The sequence below is a fragment of the Nyctereutes procyonoides genome, unplaced genomic scaffold (assembly GCF_905146905.1).
Source record: "Nyctereutes procyonoides isolate TBG_1078 unplaced genomic scaffold, NYPRO_anot_genome, whole genome shotgun sequence".
Classification (NCBI taxonomy): Eukaryota; Metazoa; Chordata; class Mammalia; order Carnivora; family Canidae; genus Nyctereutes; species Nyctereutes procyonoides.
In genome coordinates, this window is record NW_026575136.1 from 20,110,721 (window position 1) to 20,130,068 (window position 19,348).

Here is a 19,348-nt window from a genome sequence, read left to right on the forward strand (position 1 = left end):
AACTTAAAATATTACAGAAGTGGAATTGTGCAGGACGCCTGGGTGGCTCAGCGGTCGAGCGCCTGCCTTCAGCCCAGGGTGTGACCCTGGGGTCCCGGGACCGAGTCCCCCATCGGGTTCCCTGCATGGGGCCTGCTTCTCCCTCTGCCTGTGTCTCTGCCTCTCTCTGTGTCTCTCATGAATAAGTAATAAAATTTTTTTTTAAAAAGTGGCATTTGGATGCCTTGAGAAAGAAGGAACTTTTCAATAAATGATTCTAGAGCAAATGGCTATCAAGACATTTATGGAAATGGTGGAATTGGGACCATACTTCCCACTCTACAAATTCAGTCCCAACTATATTAAAAACCTAGAGGTAAATGTCAAAACTATGAAAGCCTTTTAGAAGAAACATATAAGAGCATATATTTATGACCTCGGAATAGAGATAAACTTTCCAATCATGACACATAACATGAAAAGGCAAAGGAAAAAAATAATATGAATACATTTTATTTATGGTTTTCTGTACAGGTCATAACATAAGGAAAGTCTTTGTACCATGTATGACTGAGAAATAATAATTATCCAAAAATGTATTAAGAACATCTACAAATCAGTAAGAAAAAAACAATTCAATAAAAAAATTGGAGAAGGGGAGAACGCGTCACAGAAGAATAAACAGATGATAAATAAATACATACATATAAGATATTTAACCTCATTAATTATCAGGGAAATGCAAATTAAGGCTATAGTGATACACATTTTACATCTTATACTGATTAGATTGATACAAATTAAGACATTTGATAACACCAAAGGTGGACAACCATATGCATCAATAGTGATCTTTTTAGCTGCTGGAAAGAGTGTAAATTGGTAACAAACTCTGGAAAACAATTTGGCATTATCCTGTCATTTTGAACATTTACATGACTCTCCACCCAACAGCATAGATATCTACCCTAGAGATATCAAAAAACATGATCAAGAGCACATCAAGAGATGTTCAGGAAAATGTGCAGTTCCAAAAATGGGAATCAATCCAAAGATTCATTAACTTAATTATTAACTAGAAAGTGCATAAATAAATTGAGACATGTTCACCAGGAGTGAAATGAACTAATGCCACATACAACAGCATGTGCAAATCTTTAACACATAACACCAAATGAAAAAAGTAAGTAACACAAGACAGTGTAAGAGTGTTAACCATTTTTATTCTCCTCTATCAAGGAAAACCAAACAACATATTATTTGGAAATGCATATACATGTCATAAAACTACTTTTAAAAAACCAAAAAAAAAAAAAAACAAGAATGTATTTACCTCTGCCAGGAAGATGGGAGGAAGGGATGTGGATAAAAAAGGAACCCACAAGGAGAGGCAAATGTTCTGATACTGCTCTGGTTCTCATGTTGAGTGGTGAGTCTAAGGGTCTTCATTCTATTATTAAACTTCACAATTTACATATGCTACATGCATTATTTTGTAGGTGTCAAGCTTTATAAGATAGGTTTTGAAATATCTGGTTGGCATTGGACTTAAAATAAAAAGGGTATGGATGGAAGGGATTCAGAAGCACCCACTGTAGACGACAACTGACAAAACACTTGTTACGAAGGAAGGCAAGAAAGAGGATGGTGCTCAGAAGGGAATGTGAATGAGGAAAAGTTTTTGTTCGGTTTGTGACTTTTTTGCTTTGTTTTTAATTATGAAATATTTCAAGCGGAGAGTTGTTAACCATAACAGTCTACCATTTTATTTTTCCAAAAAAGTAAAGCACTGCAGACACTGTTAAAGCACTCTGCATGTCCTCCCCATCCCAAATGGAACGTAATTATATTTCATCTTACTTTTTAACTGGAAATTACTAATGCATGCCTAGATGCTGAAGGAATTCTCCAGGAGGTAGGAACAACATGAGTCCTGTCCACTTAACATCAACATTACCCTACCAACTCATCAGCAGCAAGGCGAGTGCTCTAAGGAGTTATCCACCTGGTGTAGATGGGTCCAGGCCTCTCTCCTTTCAGCACCCATCTGAGGAAGAACACACAGAGCTCTTGGATCACAGAGCCAAGTACTACTAACTGGCACTGAAGTCAGGATCCAACACATACTCACACCAGGACTCTAAGTAGCCGGCTTCAGCAAAGATGGAAAGGAAGAAGGAAGGAAAGAAGGGAGTGAGGAAAGCAGGGAGGGAGGGAGGAAAAGAGGTGATTTTTAATTCAACTTGAACAGTAAATATACCAAAAGGACGGCGGTATTTTTCCTAACTAAAATGGACTAACAAAACATCCTGGTTCGACAGGGGACTCCCAATAGTAAACACTAAGATTAGTGAGAAAATGGAGGAGGGGGAGCAGAGAAAGAGTGAGGTGGTCAGAGTAAAAGAGGGAGGCCCTTATTAGAAAAGATGGAGAAGGACTCTTCCCTGGGACTTATAAAAAATGGGAAGCTTCATTCTGTTGCTAATCAAAAGTGAACTGATGGTTTTCCCCCAAGCGCCACCTCAGACAAAATACAAACAACAGTGTTTTGATCTCAGACAAAATATCATATAAACCACACACCCTCCCCTAATGCATCCTAATGTTCACCAGCAAAGACAACACCCCACACATGATACCTGACTACAGGCAATCAAGGAATTCCACAGACTTGGCCAAACCATCATAATGTTGACTGGTAATAAGGACAGAAGCTACAGGAGGCCTAAACAGTGCATCGTTACCGACGACCACCGACCACCGACTAAGAAAGAGTCCCTTGGGCCTGGTTCTTCCACTTCCACCTCTGCATCCTCTCTCAAGAGAATTGCAAAATCAATCTACCACTTGCCTTGGAAAATAAAAAGCACTTCTATGGTACTTGGCTCCTAAAAAAGCAGTGGATGTCACAGGGCCGCTGAATTAGGTAGGTCTCACAGTTCCTTTTAGAAGGCACAATAGATTTTCAAGCATTAAAGTCACAGAAAGTTTCACTACAAAAAAGAGCAAGTGCTGCCAGGATGAAGGCTCCCTCCCCAATGGGCTAAAGTCACAGATATCAAATAAAGTCTATAGTCAATTCTCCGCCTGCACCAGTCACGCTCTTGGACCAGCAGCACCACCTCTCATCTGGATTTCTGAAGCCTCACAACTAGTTTGGGCCACCACACCAACTACCCTTGAGATCTGTGTTGGGCTGTAGCCAGTGTTCCCAGGCACAAATCTGACTGGCAGCGCACTGCAAAGGCACCCTATTGCCCAGCCTTGCAAGACCCGACCCTGCACTCCTCCCCAGCCTTGCTCACACCGTGCCCTAGCCTCCACCCCAACCACCGAGCCCAGTCTCTGTGCCCGGAACCCACCGCCCCCCCACCCCCCCAGCCTCACCACTTCACTACTCCTCCATCTCTCAGATCTCAGTTCAGCTAGGCCAGCCTCAGGAAAGCTGCTCCTGACTGCTCAGCTTGGTCAAATACCCCGATGGCAAACCCGTCCAGCGCTCAGACACACAACTTGGTATTTCTTTGGTTGCTTATTCAAGTGAGTGTCTGTCTCCCACATTTAGGCAACGCAGGAACATATCTATCTTGCTCACCATTTCATTTCCAGCCCCCAGCATGGTATCCGACACATGGTAGATGCTCAATAAATAATTATTTAATTTTAAAACTAAATGAATAACTTTATTGCATATAAATTTCAAAAATATTAAAAAATTCAAGCGTGAAAACAAAAAAAGATAATCATGCCTATCTAGTGCCCTTGAAGTAAACGAACGTTATCCATAAATCCAAAACTCTAATTTCTGCTCAAAAAGGACAAATGGAATATAATTATCATTGCCTCCCAAAGAATCTCTGGTACTAAATTTGAAAGTACATTCATAACAATACTCTCCCAGGTCCAATTTCTCTAATCATTTGAATCCATTCTCCTCCCTTTATACTCATGTAGAGTACACGTATACAGATCCCAGTATTTCTGTGCTGCAGTTGGAAATGTGAAATCTGCACTTAGTTATATTTTACAGTATCTTTTACAGAAGTCTAATTCTGTATTTCAACACCACTTACTTTTAAAGTACCTTCTTAGTGATTCAGTATAGAACTTTCACCTAACAACAGCAATATCATGCTTGCTCTAATTATGGTGCTAAAGTTGATATTTGTTCTTTTTTACATCACCACAGGATCTGGCTCTGAAATTTGTCTTGGTTCTCAAAAACATTTACTGAATTAGTGAATGAATGAGCAAATGAAACTTAATACTTCTTAATTCTATTGTTATTCCAGTGAAATACACTCAGACTAAAAAAAAAAAATTGTATTCATTGATCCCTTTCAGTTTCTGAAGCTGCCAAAGTTTTGTAAATAATCAGCCCTTATAAACGATAATGGAATTTTTAAAGTCAAATTAATTAAAATAATTATAAAATATTTCTCACCTTATCCAATTCTACCTAAATTAGTAAGGACAAAAGTGGGACAGTGCAAAGGTACATCCCATGTGTGAGAAATAATTCTACACAGGCCAAACAGATAAATTGAATGAGAGGTTAGGAAAATCAGGGCAAAATAAGGTGTCAAAAGAAAATTAACCTTGTGGCTAAATGTAACCAGACCAAGAACCACAGTGCCCACAAGAGTGGAAAGATATTCAACCGTTTGGGATACCAGTTAGTACATATGATGTTCAAGAAGGCACAGAACAAAGAATAATCATTCAAACAAGGATTGAAATTGATATTGATTGATCTTTACTTTCAAAACTACAAAATTGGTTTATGCACAAAATTGTTTATAGTCAATCTTGAAATATTATTACCACCTGATGACCAGAAATCTTTCCTCTCTGAGTTTAAAGTTGTAGCACTGAAAAATAGTTCTACTATGAATCCCTTTTTTTTGAAAGTGAAAGAAAAGTTTGGGGGATTCACAGGTTCATAACTGACATTCTTTAAAAAAGGATGTAGGATATTCTCTTTGTTATAAAATCTTGTTTCTACAATGTAGCAAATACAATCATGCATTAATAAATTCTTTCTAAGCCTATTTCAACCATCACTTGAATTTTTGGCTCCCAGTAGAAACTGAAAGCATGTGCTACACACTTGGGTGTCACAGGGAAAAAGATACTTCAATCTGAACTCATCAATACTGGAGGAGAGGATGGTATTTCTTCTTTCTTTTTTTTCCTATTTGTGATGTAATTATGATAGATTTTAACCAAAGGTGTATCTGGCCACTCCATAATGTTTTTACAAACACTGTAAGTTTTGGCTAGAATCACAACATCTTTGAGAATGTTTTTTAAATGCATTTCTGAATGTACAATATGGCAATAATAACTATCACATTGCCCTTCTAGCTTTTGAACCAAAAGTTGTGGCCCTGGTAATGGTGAGGCTAGTGATAATAACAAAAATTATAATGATGAATTCTTACAATCTGAAAATACTGTTAAGTATGGTATATTAAAGTTCACTGTAAAGTTTCAAAGTATTTTTTCAGCTTTAAGATGTCAGCTTTGAGGTTCAATCACATTGTCAAGATGAAGCAACTATTTAGCAGCAAACACTGCAAAAGAATCTAGATTTCCAGAATTAAGTTAAATAAATAATTTCCTCCACAGCAGCTACCATTTTGGCCCAAGAAAACTTCTACTGCTAAACAATGTAAGAGGAAGAGTTTGAACCTGGAAACATAAAGACCTTGATTTCCATCCTGACACTACCATTAAAAACACATACTTTTGGAAGGAACTGGACTATAATCATGAAACCACCAAGGAAATCCTAAAAGCAGGAAAGAAAAAAAAAAGTATTCAAAACCAAAATAGGGACACAGCAGGTGGAATTCGTTCCAGGTGTCCAGATCAGAGCTGACTCCACAGCAAAGCTGAGGAGCCTCTCTTTCTGGAGATCTCCTTAAGGCACCCTTTGCCATAGCCTTCCTCTGTGCCTGCTTCACCGGGATCAAGACACAAAATGCTCAGTCCCGATGTCCCCGCGTCAAAACGGTTTGCCTCCCCTTCAAAGACGGGAGTTGATTTGTCCACGAAGCCTTCATTATTCATTCCCCTCCAAAAGAAATAATTTCTATTTGTCGAAACTCCCCCCACATAAATGGCACTTGTCTCCTGGACACTGAATATTAATTAGGTGTGTGGTTTTCTATCCTCCTCTGTCAGAATCTATCCCCTCTCAGGGCAGGACCTATCTCTCAAAAGTCCCTCTCTGTCCTATAATTGCTAACACAGGGGTCTGAACATAGCACGTACTATGACGAACCGCCAATCAGAATTAGGATAGGCAGGTAAGTACCCAGCTAGATAGAAACAAGATGCTCTCTGCTGCCAACATATTAAAACCTGAGGGGTGAAACAGGAGTACACTGCAACTCTCCAGATAGTGACAGACAGATAGACCTCTCTAAGCCATGCATTATCAGTTTTTACTCATCTTAAGTGGATATAAAAGTCATTACTGACAGGGTACACTAATTTGCATGTTTTCATGTCTTGCTCTTCAGCACTTCACACAGCATGAAACTGTAGTGTCCAGAGCTGTCATTTCCAGATCCTCCTTCCTACAAGTTAGGTTTTTTCCTCCTTTAACATTCCCTAAATATCTTGTGTTTAAGCCTTGGCTTGGGAAATTTGAGATTAAAACCTTCCATTTGGATGCTGGGGAATTCAGCTAAGGACCTCAAAAGGGAATGTTTAAATTAATGGGAGATTAAAGCAAGGAGGAACATTCTAAAAGGTACTCTGTAATGGGGCTTTGTCACCACCTTCTCTGTTTTATTGGGAAAATAATCTTTTCCCAGGGGGCTGAAAGTTTATATGCCAACATCAGTCTAGTTTAACTATTTAAAGTTAAAAATGGCAGAGAAAAAAAAAAGTTTGTAATGGAAATGCTGACATGCCGTGAAGTAAGGAGGCATAAGCAGGTGCTCCTGTAACCCAGAGTCATAATTCAATCAAGCTGTATTTTGACGTCATCTGTTACAGAAAAAAAGCCAAATGGTTTATGAACAGCACCAGAACCCCCGAGATTAAATTACAGCCCTGATATTTAATCATGGGTCTTACTTTGTTATTTTTAATAACACAATACATTTTAACAGTTATTCGTCAACTGCCTTAGCCAAATTGGAACACGTGATGACAAGTGAGCTGGATTATGATGTCCATCTCTCATAATCTAAATTTTGATTATTTTTTCAGAAATGGTAGATTATACACGTTTTCCTCTTCTTAAGAAACATACAGTTGGCACCAACGGATTGAGTCCAAACCTTAATTAAAAGCAGCATGGGGTCCCTGACCAGCAGGTCAGGACATCTGTATTTGTGTCCTATTACAGGCAATAACCAACTGTATGATTTGGGCAAAAGACATTTAATCCTTCCAAAAAAATGACTCTTTCCCTAAAAAATAACAGAGCATCTCTAAAGTCTCTTCTAAATCTAAGTGTCTATAAATTAGTTATTTTAAAATCAATATGGTGTAGTTTCTTTGAGATTCTGGGGATCGAAATGAAAAAATGTTACAGCTGAAAAGTTGATGACTTTTTGATTCAATTAAAATGACTGATCAAAGAGGCATTTCAGTACACGAGAATGTGTAAGCTAAAATTTTTAGAGGCAATCAGCAAATGAAACAGGTTCTTTAAAAAGTAATGCACAAATACTGCTGAACATGTGAAGGGTTGTTTGCAAAACAAATCAATACGGGCACATCCAACAATGGATTGCAGTTAATAAACTACATATAGTAATTACCACCAATGGCAGTCTAGAAAGTCATTCATTAAATGTTAATTGTCACACAAAAGTACAAAAGCATCCATTTGAACAATCTTGTCGCTGCACCTTTAAATAAAATACTTTATTACAGTCCTGAAATTCATCCATATAAACTGATTTTAAACACACCTGGGTATTTGATATGCTGATTAACTGGACCTTTATTTATTTTGGAAATGAAAGTAAACATGACAACCTTTTTCAACACTTTTGCTATTCCTAGGAGTCGGACATTTAAAAAATAGTATATATATTGCTTAAAACAAAGTGTTAACCAATATTCTTAAGGATTAGATTACTACCTCTCAAATGTCCCCTCATAAGCATTAAGAAGCATATGGTTCAAAAGTAGCTATCCAAAACTCATGTGCAAACTCACCATTGAGTCTAAATGGGCTCATGGATTTAGTAAATGGATAACCCAAGTGTAAGCTTAGAAATTTGGTGGTCAATTTTGAAAATTTCATTCAGAGTAGTAAGAAACCATTAACATAAATAACCTTTAAAAAACCCACAACCCTGTGATGTGCTTTACTTTCTCTAATACTTAGTGCTATCTAATTAACTTGGAAGAACACCTGGTCATAAAATATAGCTCATAAAATAAAAAAATAAGGACGGAGGGAATTTTTTTCTGTTCCTACCTAGCTTCATTCTGATGCTATGTCTGCGCAAGATCTGACTTACTCAACATATAGATTTATATTCTAAAGGTTTGGCCAAGAACATTTTGGTTCAAGACTTGTAAACTGAAGAACATTTCAAAACACACCATGTTCCTTATTAGGCAACTTGAGATCTGTTATCTTGGCTTATGGGAACAGATCTAAATAGCATCATAATACTAAACGTTGAAAATCACAGGCCTGGGGCCACCAGGACTCAACTCTATGCCTTGGACGAGGCTGCAAACTTCCAATATAAAATGTAGTTTACCATTAGGAGTAAATGTTTGATCTGTAAAGCTTACAAAATTACTTTGTTTATCATAGCAGATGAAAGCAAAAAGGAATAATTTTAAGCTCAAAACAAAACTGTTTATATGACAGTCTTTACTGCTCCATGATTCTAAGCATTTAAGACAGATTCGAGCAATTAACAGCATAAACTTTCATTACATAGTTCTATTATATATGTTTATGTGACTTAGCTGTTCATCTGTTATTTAAGTGATTTTCTCATTACAATAGTAGGGTAAAGATAATTTGCTGATGCTGTCAAAAATGTTAAGCATTTCTGTCTCAACAGATCTTGGATCCCTACGCTTGTTTAATGCACTTTATTTACTTAAGTCAGTGTCAAATAGAGTACTGCTTCTTCCTTCTGAATTTAGAAAACGTAACATTTTAAGCACATGTCTGGTAATAGACACATCAAAACTTCAAAACTGCTTATTTTAGTGATGCAGATGGAGTTTAAGATTATTGTTCTTGAATATTAAGTTTCAAAGATCTAACAATGAACTGCAAAACTTCTCTTTACAGTTAAAAATAGTAAATATATTTTAGATATTAACAGAGTAGGCAAGCTTTTGGTTTGATTAGGTACCTAAAAAAAACTGAGAACAAAGTATTTTCCTGGACACCCAGGCAGACTGTCTATTCACAACAGAACGAAAGCACACCACTTTGAAAAGATCTACTGTATTCTCCTCATAATAATAATGATAATAACAATAATAGAAAGACAGACTAAGTCACACTGCAATCCAACGTAAATTAGAAAGCCAGTTTATCTGGATCCCAAGGCAGGGAAAATATCATGATTTATATCATTATCTTAAATAATGTTTTTAAAAAATGTTTATCTACTCTAAATATCAGGAATAACATTACACGCCAAGCCTCAATAATATACCCTTATGTCTACATAATCTTGAAAAATAATCTGTATCAGGCTGTGTGTGTGTGTGTATGTGTGTGTGTGTGAAAAGGATACTGAGTCAGGCAGACGGGAGTTTAAAACGTAATTTATTCCTGGCTGCCTTGAGAGCCATGTCATTGAACATCTCTGAATCTCGGTTTCCTCATCTATGGATTGAGCATGGTAAATCTCGCATCTCGTGGTTCTTGTGAGGATTCAAAAACTACGACAAATACAAGGTGCATAGTATGCCACCTGACATATAAAGAAGCACTTATATTTTGTCACTGTCATGCCCATCCACACCCTATTATTCAATCTAGGATCTTGCAAAACAGTCACAGGGGAGGTCAGGTAAAAGAGAATGATCAATAATCCAAAAATGCATTTCTAAACCTTAAAAAGCATTCAAAGGGCACGTGCACATGCAGAAGCAATATCAGCACACACATCCTATACCCTATTATGCAGCATAAATTATAGAAAAACATAGTAGGGAAACCAGAGTTGTTCCAATAAAGGATGTGCAGAGCCATAAAAAATTAGCAAATCAGAGCTTGTTTTTTTAGAATACCAAATAAAGGCTGTTTTCTTTGGCTGTACAAGGAAGGCAGCGGGCTGTATACTCTTAAGTGGTTGCTATCCCCAAAATTCTATGATTCTAATATAATAACTTTAATGCCACTTTACTTATTTGTAAACCTACTAAATTACTCTGCTCCTTACAAAAAAGCCATACCACCATTGTGAATTGTACTAAATAGTAACACTGTTTTAAAACACACACACACACAAACACACACACAATTAAGTAATTCTACTCAACAAATGCCTTTAAGGAGAGATCAAATTTTTTTCCACACCATAACCATGAACTCAAACTGTTACAGACAGAAATTAATTCAGGATGCTTACCATTTGAATTTTCTCTGTGATACAAAAAGCATCCATTGGATCAATGTTTTTTCCTCACTGAATTTACTAAATTGATGTGTCATTTTAGTGTTACGTGGCTATAGCTCAACTAACCTGTATGAACATCAAAAAAATGTTTCTCCTCTTCCAAAAATGACCACAACAGGGATGAAGTACGTTTTTACTGCTGCTCTTAATTGTTCAAACACCCATTCATTTGGCAATCCTTAACAAACACTGAACACCTAAGTAAAACTAAACAGTTACAGGGGGAAAAAGCTCAACTTTTAAACTAAGAGAGGAAGATGTAGTATCCATCACAGGCGAACTGTAAATACACGTAACAGATGTGACCAGGGCTGTTCCTGAGTATAGATCATTTTAGTGGCCCAACTCTAAAGCTACTTTTTAAAAAGATGACAAAGCTTGTATGTTTACCTTTTGCTCATAAAAGACTCAAAGGTAATCAAATAAACTATATTTTTGTTATAATAGAAAACTAATCCTTGTTCATCAATAAATTATAGACTGTAGGTGCATTTTTTTTCTTTTTGTGACTTTGCCACCTTACTTTTTAATGAGAATAATTTTCCAATCATCCAGGCATGTGTATGCTTTTCGTTTGTTTTAAGATCAATGATACAACGGATATTAAATCCCTTTGTATAAGTTACCATATAGGTTACAACTATTTCTTAAAAATAATTCCAGAGCCCACCAATTCATTCTGTTAAGGTCATCGAAGCTCTGAACCATCATGGCTGAATTGTTTTACTGCTCTCTGCTGAACACCTGCAAACATCAAACAAAAACTGCTGGTCCTTTCCTGGGTTGACAAAAGCCTTTCATGTGAAAAATGCTCCCTGGGAATGTCAGGCTGTAGCTCAGGTTACATTCCATTCTCCCTAGCAGCCTCACCATTTCTTAAGGTGGTAGGAAAAACCATGTTTGCAAAATGAAAGATTAAAGGGAATATGGCCACACTTTATTTTCATTCCCACATTGCAAATCACAATGGAGCATCCTCTATTAATCGATTCAAAAGCTACTGGGAACTTTAAGCATGAAATATCACCATGCCTCACTTTGAAGAAATGTGGCTGGTTTTGCAACTATGAACAGTTTACTGACTTATAGTTTGGATCTTTTTTTTCCCTAGACCTAAGTTTCAAAGCTACCCATGGAAGGGTCATCTGAGCCCACTCAAGACAATGCATATTAAACCTCAAGTAAATTTAGAAAATTATTTCTCTGTCCCAAGTTTCCTAGTCCATCCTTCCAGTTAAAGGGCAAAATGCAGTCTTCCTGATTTTTCTATTTGATATTCTTTAAAAAGAGATTTATCTTTGTTGTAGAGTGGAAATATAAGCCATTTTTTTCACTAATAGCCCTGTGTTCAAATATGTCTTGAATAGATGAGAAAAACCAACACTACAATCTGTACTCCATATATTATAGTCACCATCATACTGCATGGGATGAATACCCTGCATTTTCAATCCAGCTGCCAGAACAAAACAGCCACTACACCTTTTCACCTTTACAAGTGAACATTTGAGCCTGAAAACCGCAACCATGGTACAATGTCACTTAAAGTTCGACACCTTAAAAGTAATCACAGCATCTTCATTAGAAATATCAGAACACATCTTACTAAGGATGAAGACTCTTCCCAGATTATGCCTGTGTGGATGTGCATGTATGTGTTTGTGTATGTGTCTGTGTATTTGTCTTAAGAACTGTGAAGTTCAATATATAATCACTTACTAAAATGCATTAATACATATTCATACTTATCCAGCCTGTACTCTCTGTGAACACTTAAACATCATAGCAAGGACTTTATTTAAATGTGAACACAGAAAAGGGACCAGATGCACAGTTGTCTTTTTAAATGTAACACAATTTCATGCTTCTAAATCACTTTACTTTATTAAACCATACCTAAACTGATACACTTAAGTCATTCCAAATGTGTCAGTTTTCACAGAAAGTGCAGAAAAGAGTTTTTTGCACTTTGAAAGCAGTCTATCTCTGGGCCTTTCTGACATAATCTACTTTTAGATTTAAGCTGAATACACATTTTCTTAAGTAAAATAATGAAGAAAATTACTGTCAGAGGCAAAGTTAGTTACTGTTTTGATACTGTCTAACATGAAAAATTAATTTGTCCACGAGAGATACTTGTACTGATCTTTACTTCAAAGTTGTATAGAGAGTACACCACCAAAATTTGGAAAACATGATACCAAGACAACAAAAAAATGTTCAGTCTCTAAATGGAAAATACAACAGGGTCCAGGGCAGTAAAACACAAATATATGGTCAATAGTACTTTTAATCAGAGTAGACCTCAAAACTTAAAAGATAAAATAGAACTGTAGGGGTTATCTTATATCCTCTAATATTATACATCAAATTACAGAGCTATAACTTTGCCTTATGGGGACCAGAAGGAGGGAAAGTAACTTATTTGGAAATGAGCAACTTTCAAAAGGCACTAATTTTTTAGAAGCATGCCAATTACACAAATCACAAAGGTGAACAGATTTCTTTCTTTCCAGAGCATCAAATGAAAATTGAGAGATGTGAAATTATATTCAGTAGTTAACAGAAAGTTCCACAGGCATCTCACAACTTAAAGATGTCAACATTTACCAGTCTGACTTAAGAATGGTACTCTGTCTAATGTACTGTTATTTACCACCGCCAGAACTCCTAAACACTGCAGCTGCTTAAAAAGCATAAATGAATTTAAGCCTTAAATCTAAAGGATAGCAGGCGACCATGCATGCCTCCTTCCTGTATGAAATTCACTGGACCAAAATAAATAAATAAATAAATAAACAAACAAACAAATAAATAAATAACCATTTTAAGTGAATATCAGATTTTCAGTTTTCACTTTAATAAGAGACCTTCAGGGAGCCCCCTATTAAAACTCCTCCTTAGATGCCAGATAATCATTGCGCACAGATTCCTTTGTGAATAGCGCTAACATCTTTTTTAAGCATCACCCAAAGACCTTTCACTTACAACACATAAAAGTCCTTCCAATTCTGCAACTTTACATATAGTAGAAATTCACTGCACAAGGAAATGCTTAGGGGGGAAAAAATAGCTAAGGCACCAAAACGAATATTTTAAAGATGAATTAATTCATATTTTGCTCTCAGATTAGCAAGAGGCTCTCCATTTACAGCTATGGCTTACTATGCAGCATTCATCTGCAAAATCAAGTGTTCACTTCTCTAAAAGGGTTAATTATACATAGTATCTAATAATTAATATTACTTACAAGGGATTTTTTTTCCCTTTTTTTGAAAGTTAGATTTTTCCCTCTATTTTCAAATAGGGAAATATATTCATTTTCCCCATGTCAACACTGGCCTTATCTTCATGTGTTAGATTACAACTGTATTAGAAAATCGCTTTTAAATTAAGTAATGGAATTCTGAGACAGTTTCCTTGCTTGATAAAAAAAAAAAAAGGCCTAATTTTAATTTTGCAAAAGATAACATTCTGTGTAAGTTATACCACCGATGGCTAATGAAATAACCATATCATTACAGGCTAAAATTTCAATGACTTTTTCAGAACTCTTCAACAGAGCCAAAAATATACAATGAGTGAATAAACAGCTAAGAACATTTAACTACATGCTAAGAAAAGAATTTACATACTTGAGCCAGTGAAATGTCCACTCGCCAAAGAAGTTGGTCCATTTTTCCCACTGCTCACAGGAGGTGAAAACATCTAAAAGAAACAAAGAAATATTACTGTCAAAAAGAAGAGCTCTGTGCCTTCAGAGTTCATCAAAGATCTTTCATACTCTTACCAAACAGCTTAAGAGTTTATGCTAAGGGTTCATTTTCGTAAAATACATCAGCATCCAACTAAAACGAGCATAACATTAGCAGTCACCCCCCCCCCACCCCCCACTTCCACTCTGTTCTTTTTCCTCAGGTCCATCAGATTGCCAGAACCAGGCAGCACTGCTACACTTCAAACAAACACAGCCCCCATAATGTTATCAAGATTCAGGTCTGGAGGGCAGCGGCCTCTCTAGAAAACACTAGTTTCTACAACGGAGAAGAAAAAGTTGTTTGTTTTATATTGAAAACCTTGGCCAGAAACGTGGCAATGTCCATTTCCATCCCGCATAGGATTTGCCTGTCATATGTGAACCCAAATAAATACAAAAGTGCCACCTGCACTAAATTCTCATTTCGTCTCTAACATGAGAGCAATTTGTGGCAAGACTCTCTCACTCTCACTCTCTCTCACTCTCTCTCTCTCACTCCTCTCTCTCTCTCTCTCTCTCTCTCTCTCTCTCTCTCTCTCTCTCTCCAGCATTTATTTCGACCCTAATTGGTTTCCCTCTTCTTCGACGTATCTAGTGGATAATGCGCACCTTCCCTGAGTCAGAGCCTGCAAAAAGCAAAGGAACGAATGGAGAAAGTGCAGCAAGCAGAAAGGGGGCTACAGAGCTGCCTAGGGCTACGTTTCCTGGCAAAACTTCCGAAAGCCATTTCTCCAGGAGAGGGTCCAGCAGAGCAGCAGCGCAGCAGCAGCAGCAGCAGCAGCAGCAGCAGCAGCAGCAGCAGCAGCAGCAGCAGCAGCAGCGGAGGCGGCGGCGGCGGCGGCGGCGGCGGCGGCAACGGCGGCGGCGGCGGCGGCGGCGGCGGCGGCAGCGGCGGCGGCGGCGGCGGCAGCAGCAGCAGCAGCACCAGCAGCGGCAGCATGAAAGAGCCCCACTTAGAAGGCGGTTTGGATTTTTACTCGTGCGTTTTGTGGATCCTTTTTATTTTGCTTTGCAAATGCATCTTACACCAAACTCCTCTGGCATTAAAAAGGAATCACCTCCCCTGACAGGTCTGGGATTCGGTTTGGGAAAGGGGCAAAGGGATGGAGCGGGGTCCCCCACAGCCCTCAAACTCCACAAGTGTGTCAAGTTTGGTTTAGTGCTGATCGCACGACTGCGAGATCTACCCAAACGGTCCATAAAGGAGTCGAGAGCACGTACGATGCTCAGCACACGAATCCGAGTTTTCAGGTTCCTGGGAAAAGAGGTAACTAAGAGGACGCCAGGTCCTGCGAAACCCAAAGCATCATCATCGATTTAAAACTTTAAGACACAACTGGGTCCCCTATTTTCTCTTTTCCATTTCCAGAAAAAAAAATAAATCATAATAATAATAAAAGGAGTAGTGCGCAACGGGTTAGTACTCTCATGTTCAGATTAAGGCCAAGTTTTAGGGTTGTCTGTTTGTCCTTTCATTTGGAGTGAGATTCCATTATTTTGGGGGTCCGGTGGGTAGGGAATTCAAGGGCAAAGTAATTACACTCTGGGAGAGGAAGAAAAAAAAAAAAAGCCTGAATCGTCCATCACACCCAAAAATTGTAGTTAAAAACTTATCAAAAAGACCTTCATGTTTGCCAAGGATTCAGCCAATTAAAAATTATTCCTGTCCTTTAGATCACTACTGGTTTCTAGCTGAAGTGTTTGGGTTTTTTTGGTTTGGTTTTTTTTTTTTTTTCACAGCTGTTGTTAGTTTCCACCGTTCTTTCTTACCGCACTGAAATCCAGTAAATCACTCAGCTCTTTGTCCGTCCCTAAGGCAGCCATTCGCTGTTGGTGATGCATTTTAGCAAAATCACACAAACCTAGAAACATGGAAATAACCGCAATCAGAAAATCCAGTCCCAATCCTTGAAGAAAACACAATCGGATTTTTGGAGACTGGGGGGTGGGGGGTGGGGATGTGGGGGCGGGCGGGATTAAGGTGGTGAGGAGGGAGGGATGGGAGAGTTTGGTTCTTTTTTTTTTTTTTTTGGTTTTTTTTTTTTTTTAAGATGGAATAGGCAGCAATAGCAAAAAAAAAAAAAAAGCGATCTTGATATTGTATTTCCAAAGAGACGATCAAAACTGGTAATATCTATCTACTCTAAAACCAAATCCGGGAAGGAAAAAAAAAGAAAAAAAAAAAAAGAAAGCCGCTCTTCAGCGCATCATTTTATGCAACAGGAGGTAGAGCGAGAAATGAATGGATCACAGAGAAAAGAGAAACTACTCGGAACGATCCGGTCTCAACTTTCCCCCCCCGCCCCCCGCCCCCCGCACACACTCGCACACTCGCACCCACGCGCGCACACTCACACGCACCACTCCCCCCGGCATCTCAAAGTAGCTACAAAGAAATTAAAGAGGAGCGTCTCCGGAGCGAACACACGTCCAAAGGGGGAGGGGGGGACAGGGTCTGCGAGGGAGGGAGGGAGGGAGGGAAGGGGGGGAGCAGAGTGGAGGGTCGGATCCTGGGAATTGTCCAGCACCCTAATTCGTGAAAGAAAAGGGTTGTAAAAATTAAAGTCAGGCCCTCGGCAAAGTCCGCGGTCCCTCCGAGCGGCCCGGCCGGGGTGGGGGTGGGGGGTGCAGAGAGGAGGGGTGCAGCGAGAAGGGGTGCAAAGAGGAGGGGTGCAAGGGGGTGCAAAGGGGAGGGGTGCAAGGGGTGCAAAGGGGAGGGGTGCAAAGGGGAGGGGTGCAAGGGGGTGCAGAGAGGAGGGGTGCAGGGGGGTGCAGAGGGGAGGGGGAAGGGGTGTCTGAGCTGGGAGCCGCGCGCGGAGCCGCCGAGCCCCAGCCCCGCGCCGCCCGGCGCCCCCTCCCGCCGGCCCCCAGCGCCGCTACCTACCGGCCGCGCGCGCGAAGGGGCTCCCGGTGCTCCGCCGGCGCCCGGGCGGCGTTCATGTCTGGCCCCCGCCGGCACCGCCACCTCCCGCGCCCGCGCCCGCGCCCGCTCCTTCCCCGCCGCCGCCGCCGCCACCGCCGCCGCCGCAGCCGCCGCCGCCGCCACGGATCCGCAGACGCGCAGCCAAGATCCCTGACTCTTAACACCAACTCTCTTCTCCGGGGAGGGGAGGGGACGGGGGAGGGGGGAGGGGGAGACACGCCGAGGCGCCCGGAATTGCAAGTTCAGCAAAGAAATGGGGGGGGGGCTCCGGCGGGGAGACGCGGCTCGGGCGGGCCGGGCGGGCTGGGATGCACACACACCCCCCCCCCGCGGAAAAAAAGCAAATCCACACCTCCTCCCCCCCCCCCCCGCCTCGCAAAAAAAAAAAAAAATACAAACGAAAATTCATCGAGCACCTCATTTTCCCTCAGATCGTCAGTTACAATCTGAAGCCTGAACAGTTCAGTTTTTGCCCGTTTTCATCCATCGGAGGCACTTTGAAATTTATTCGAGTTTACATCCCCTCACTTCTTCCTTCCTCCGACTCCCGTTCCCTCTCACTCACACATCCACACACAGCAAAGCAAGTTTATACTAGGCTGCAAATACACGTGATGCAAAAAGACTTTGCCAAGAGGAACAATATTTTTCTTTTCCATATATAAACCAAGCCACATTTCGCTGGGGAGATTTTCCTTTCGGTAGTTTTGCATTTTGGGGAGGGAGGGGGGCCGAAACCTAAATTGCATACTTTCTTGCCCCTCCCTTTTAAGTCACAGATTAGTAGAGCTGCAAACTTCGCCAAAAAAAAAAAAAAAAAGAAAAGAAAGAAAAAGGAAAAAAAAAGGCAATTTTTGAGGGTGGATGTTGTTTTGTTTTTACACTTGAGTTCCTAGCCACGCTAAGTCCCCGCTCGCCAGCACTATAAGTTTTGAATTCAACATTTACCATTACAGGCCTTGCATGCTCTTAAAACATACTTTTTCACATCACTTTTTAGGATTAAAATTAAGCTTCGTAATTCTATCGCTTCGTAATAACAAGCGTGCTTTACCCAGGATATGCAACATTTCGCTATTTTAACGTGTGTTAAAATACACATTCCAGAAACCCTGTTACTGCTAGATGTGCAAGTACATACACAAAATGCATGCACACACTTTTTTCCCATTGGCAAATTATTTAATAGGTTGTTCCTTTTGTTTTAATAAAACATCGGGTTCGACATTTTTAAAAATCAAATTCAATTACAAACAGTTTACTCTGACAGCAAATTGTAACGTTACCTTAAATGGCCACAAATATGCTCACAATATTCCAAGGAAAGTGACTTTAAAAAGAAAGACAAAAAATCTTCTGCAAGTACTTAGTATCTCACATGTGTATCCCCCAAAAAAGTATTTTAACTGGTACTCAGTTCTGCTCCAGGGATATCCACAGAATACAAGATTATGCACCTGGCTCTGGTTTTTGCATTTTCCACCATCAAACTGCAACAAAATCCCCTCCCCCAAAAAAGAAACCATTAAAAAAAAAAATTTCCAACAACTTTTTCTTATTGTTTCTAAAAAAAAAAAAATATATCAATACAGGATAGTTAGAATCTTTCCTCAAACAAATCTTGTTGGTGGCTTTTTTTTTTTCTTCTCCTCTTATAAAGTCTTAAACTTGTTCCAAGTTTAGAGGTGTCTCATCATCATCATCCTCCTCCTCCTCATCATCATCACCATTGACTCCCCCGTGGAGTCACATTGATAATAATAGGTTTCCCTGAAAGATACATTGTAATCCATTCACATCCGGGCACTGCGGGCTTATAAAGAGAAGGCGCTGCGGCCGCGGCTGCTCCTCCAGACAATGACTGGGGAGGGGCGGGGCGGGAGCGGGCGGCCATAGAGTCGTAAACACGGCGCCTAGAGCGGCGCCCAAGATGGCGGCGCGCACGGGCCCCGCCTCCTCCGGGAGCGGCGGGCGGCAGGCGGCGGGGAGAGGAGTGCGGCCGCGCGTGGGGCGGGCGCGGGGGCTCGCGGGCGGCCGCGGGCCCGCTCTCCTGCG

At 39.9% G+C, this 19,348-nt stretch overlaps 1 protein-coding gene across 14 annotated transcripts in view; it reads right to left on the minus strand.

Moving 5' to 3' along the window:
- The window catches only part of LOC129495544 (transcription factor 4), a 356,507-nt gene extending 337,425 nt beyond the window's left edge, over positions 1-19,082 (minus strand). For 5 of the 14 annotated variants that reach the window (XM_055303161.1, XM_055303148.1, XM_055303145.1 and 2 more), the window contains exons 1-3: positions 18,580-19,082; positions 16,141-16,232; positions 14,249-14,321 (exon numbers count right to left, since the gene is read on the minus strand). In XM_055303161.1, the coding sequence (XP_055159136.1) occupies positions 14,249-14,321; positions 16,141-16,212 (145 nt within the window). In that variant the 5' untranslated portion in view covers positions 16,213-16,232; positions 18,580-19,082. Of the gene's footprint in view, positions 1-14,248; positions 14,322-14,979; positions 15,069-16,140; positions 16,233-17,254; positions 17,358-17,709; positions 17,834-18,579 lie in introns of those variants that run through there. The other 9 variants (XM_055303147.1, XM_055303141.1, XM_055303142.1 and 6 more) reach the window with 8 other exon arrangements.
- Between the last annotated feature and the right edge of the window lie 266 nt (positions 19,083-19,348).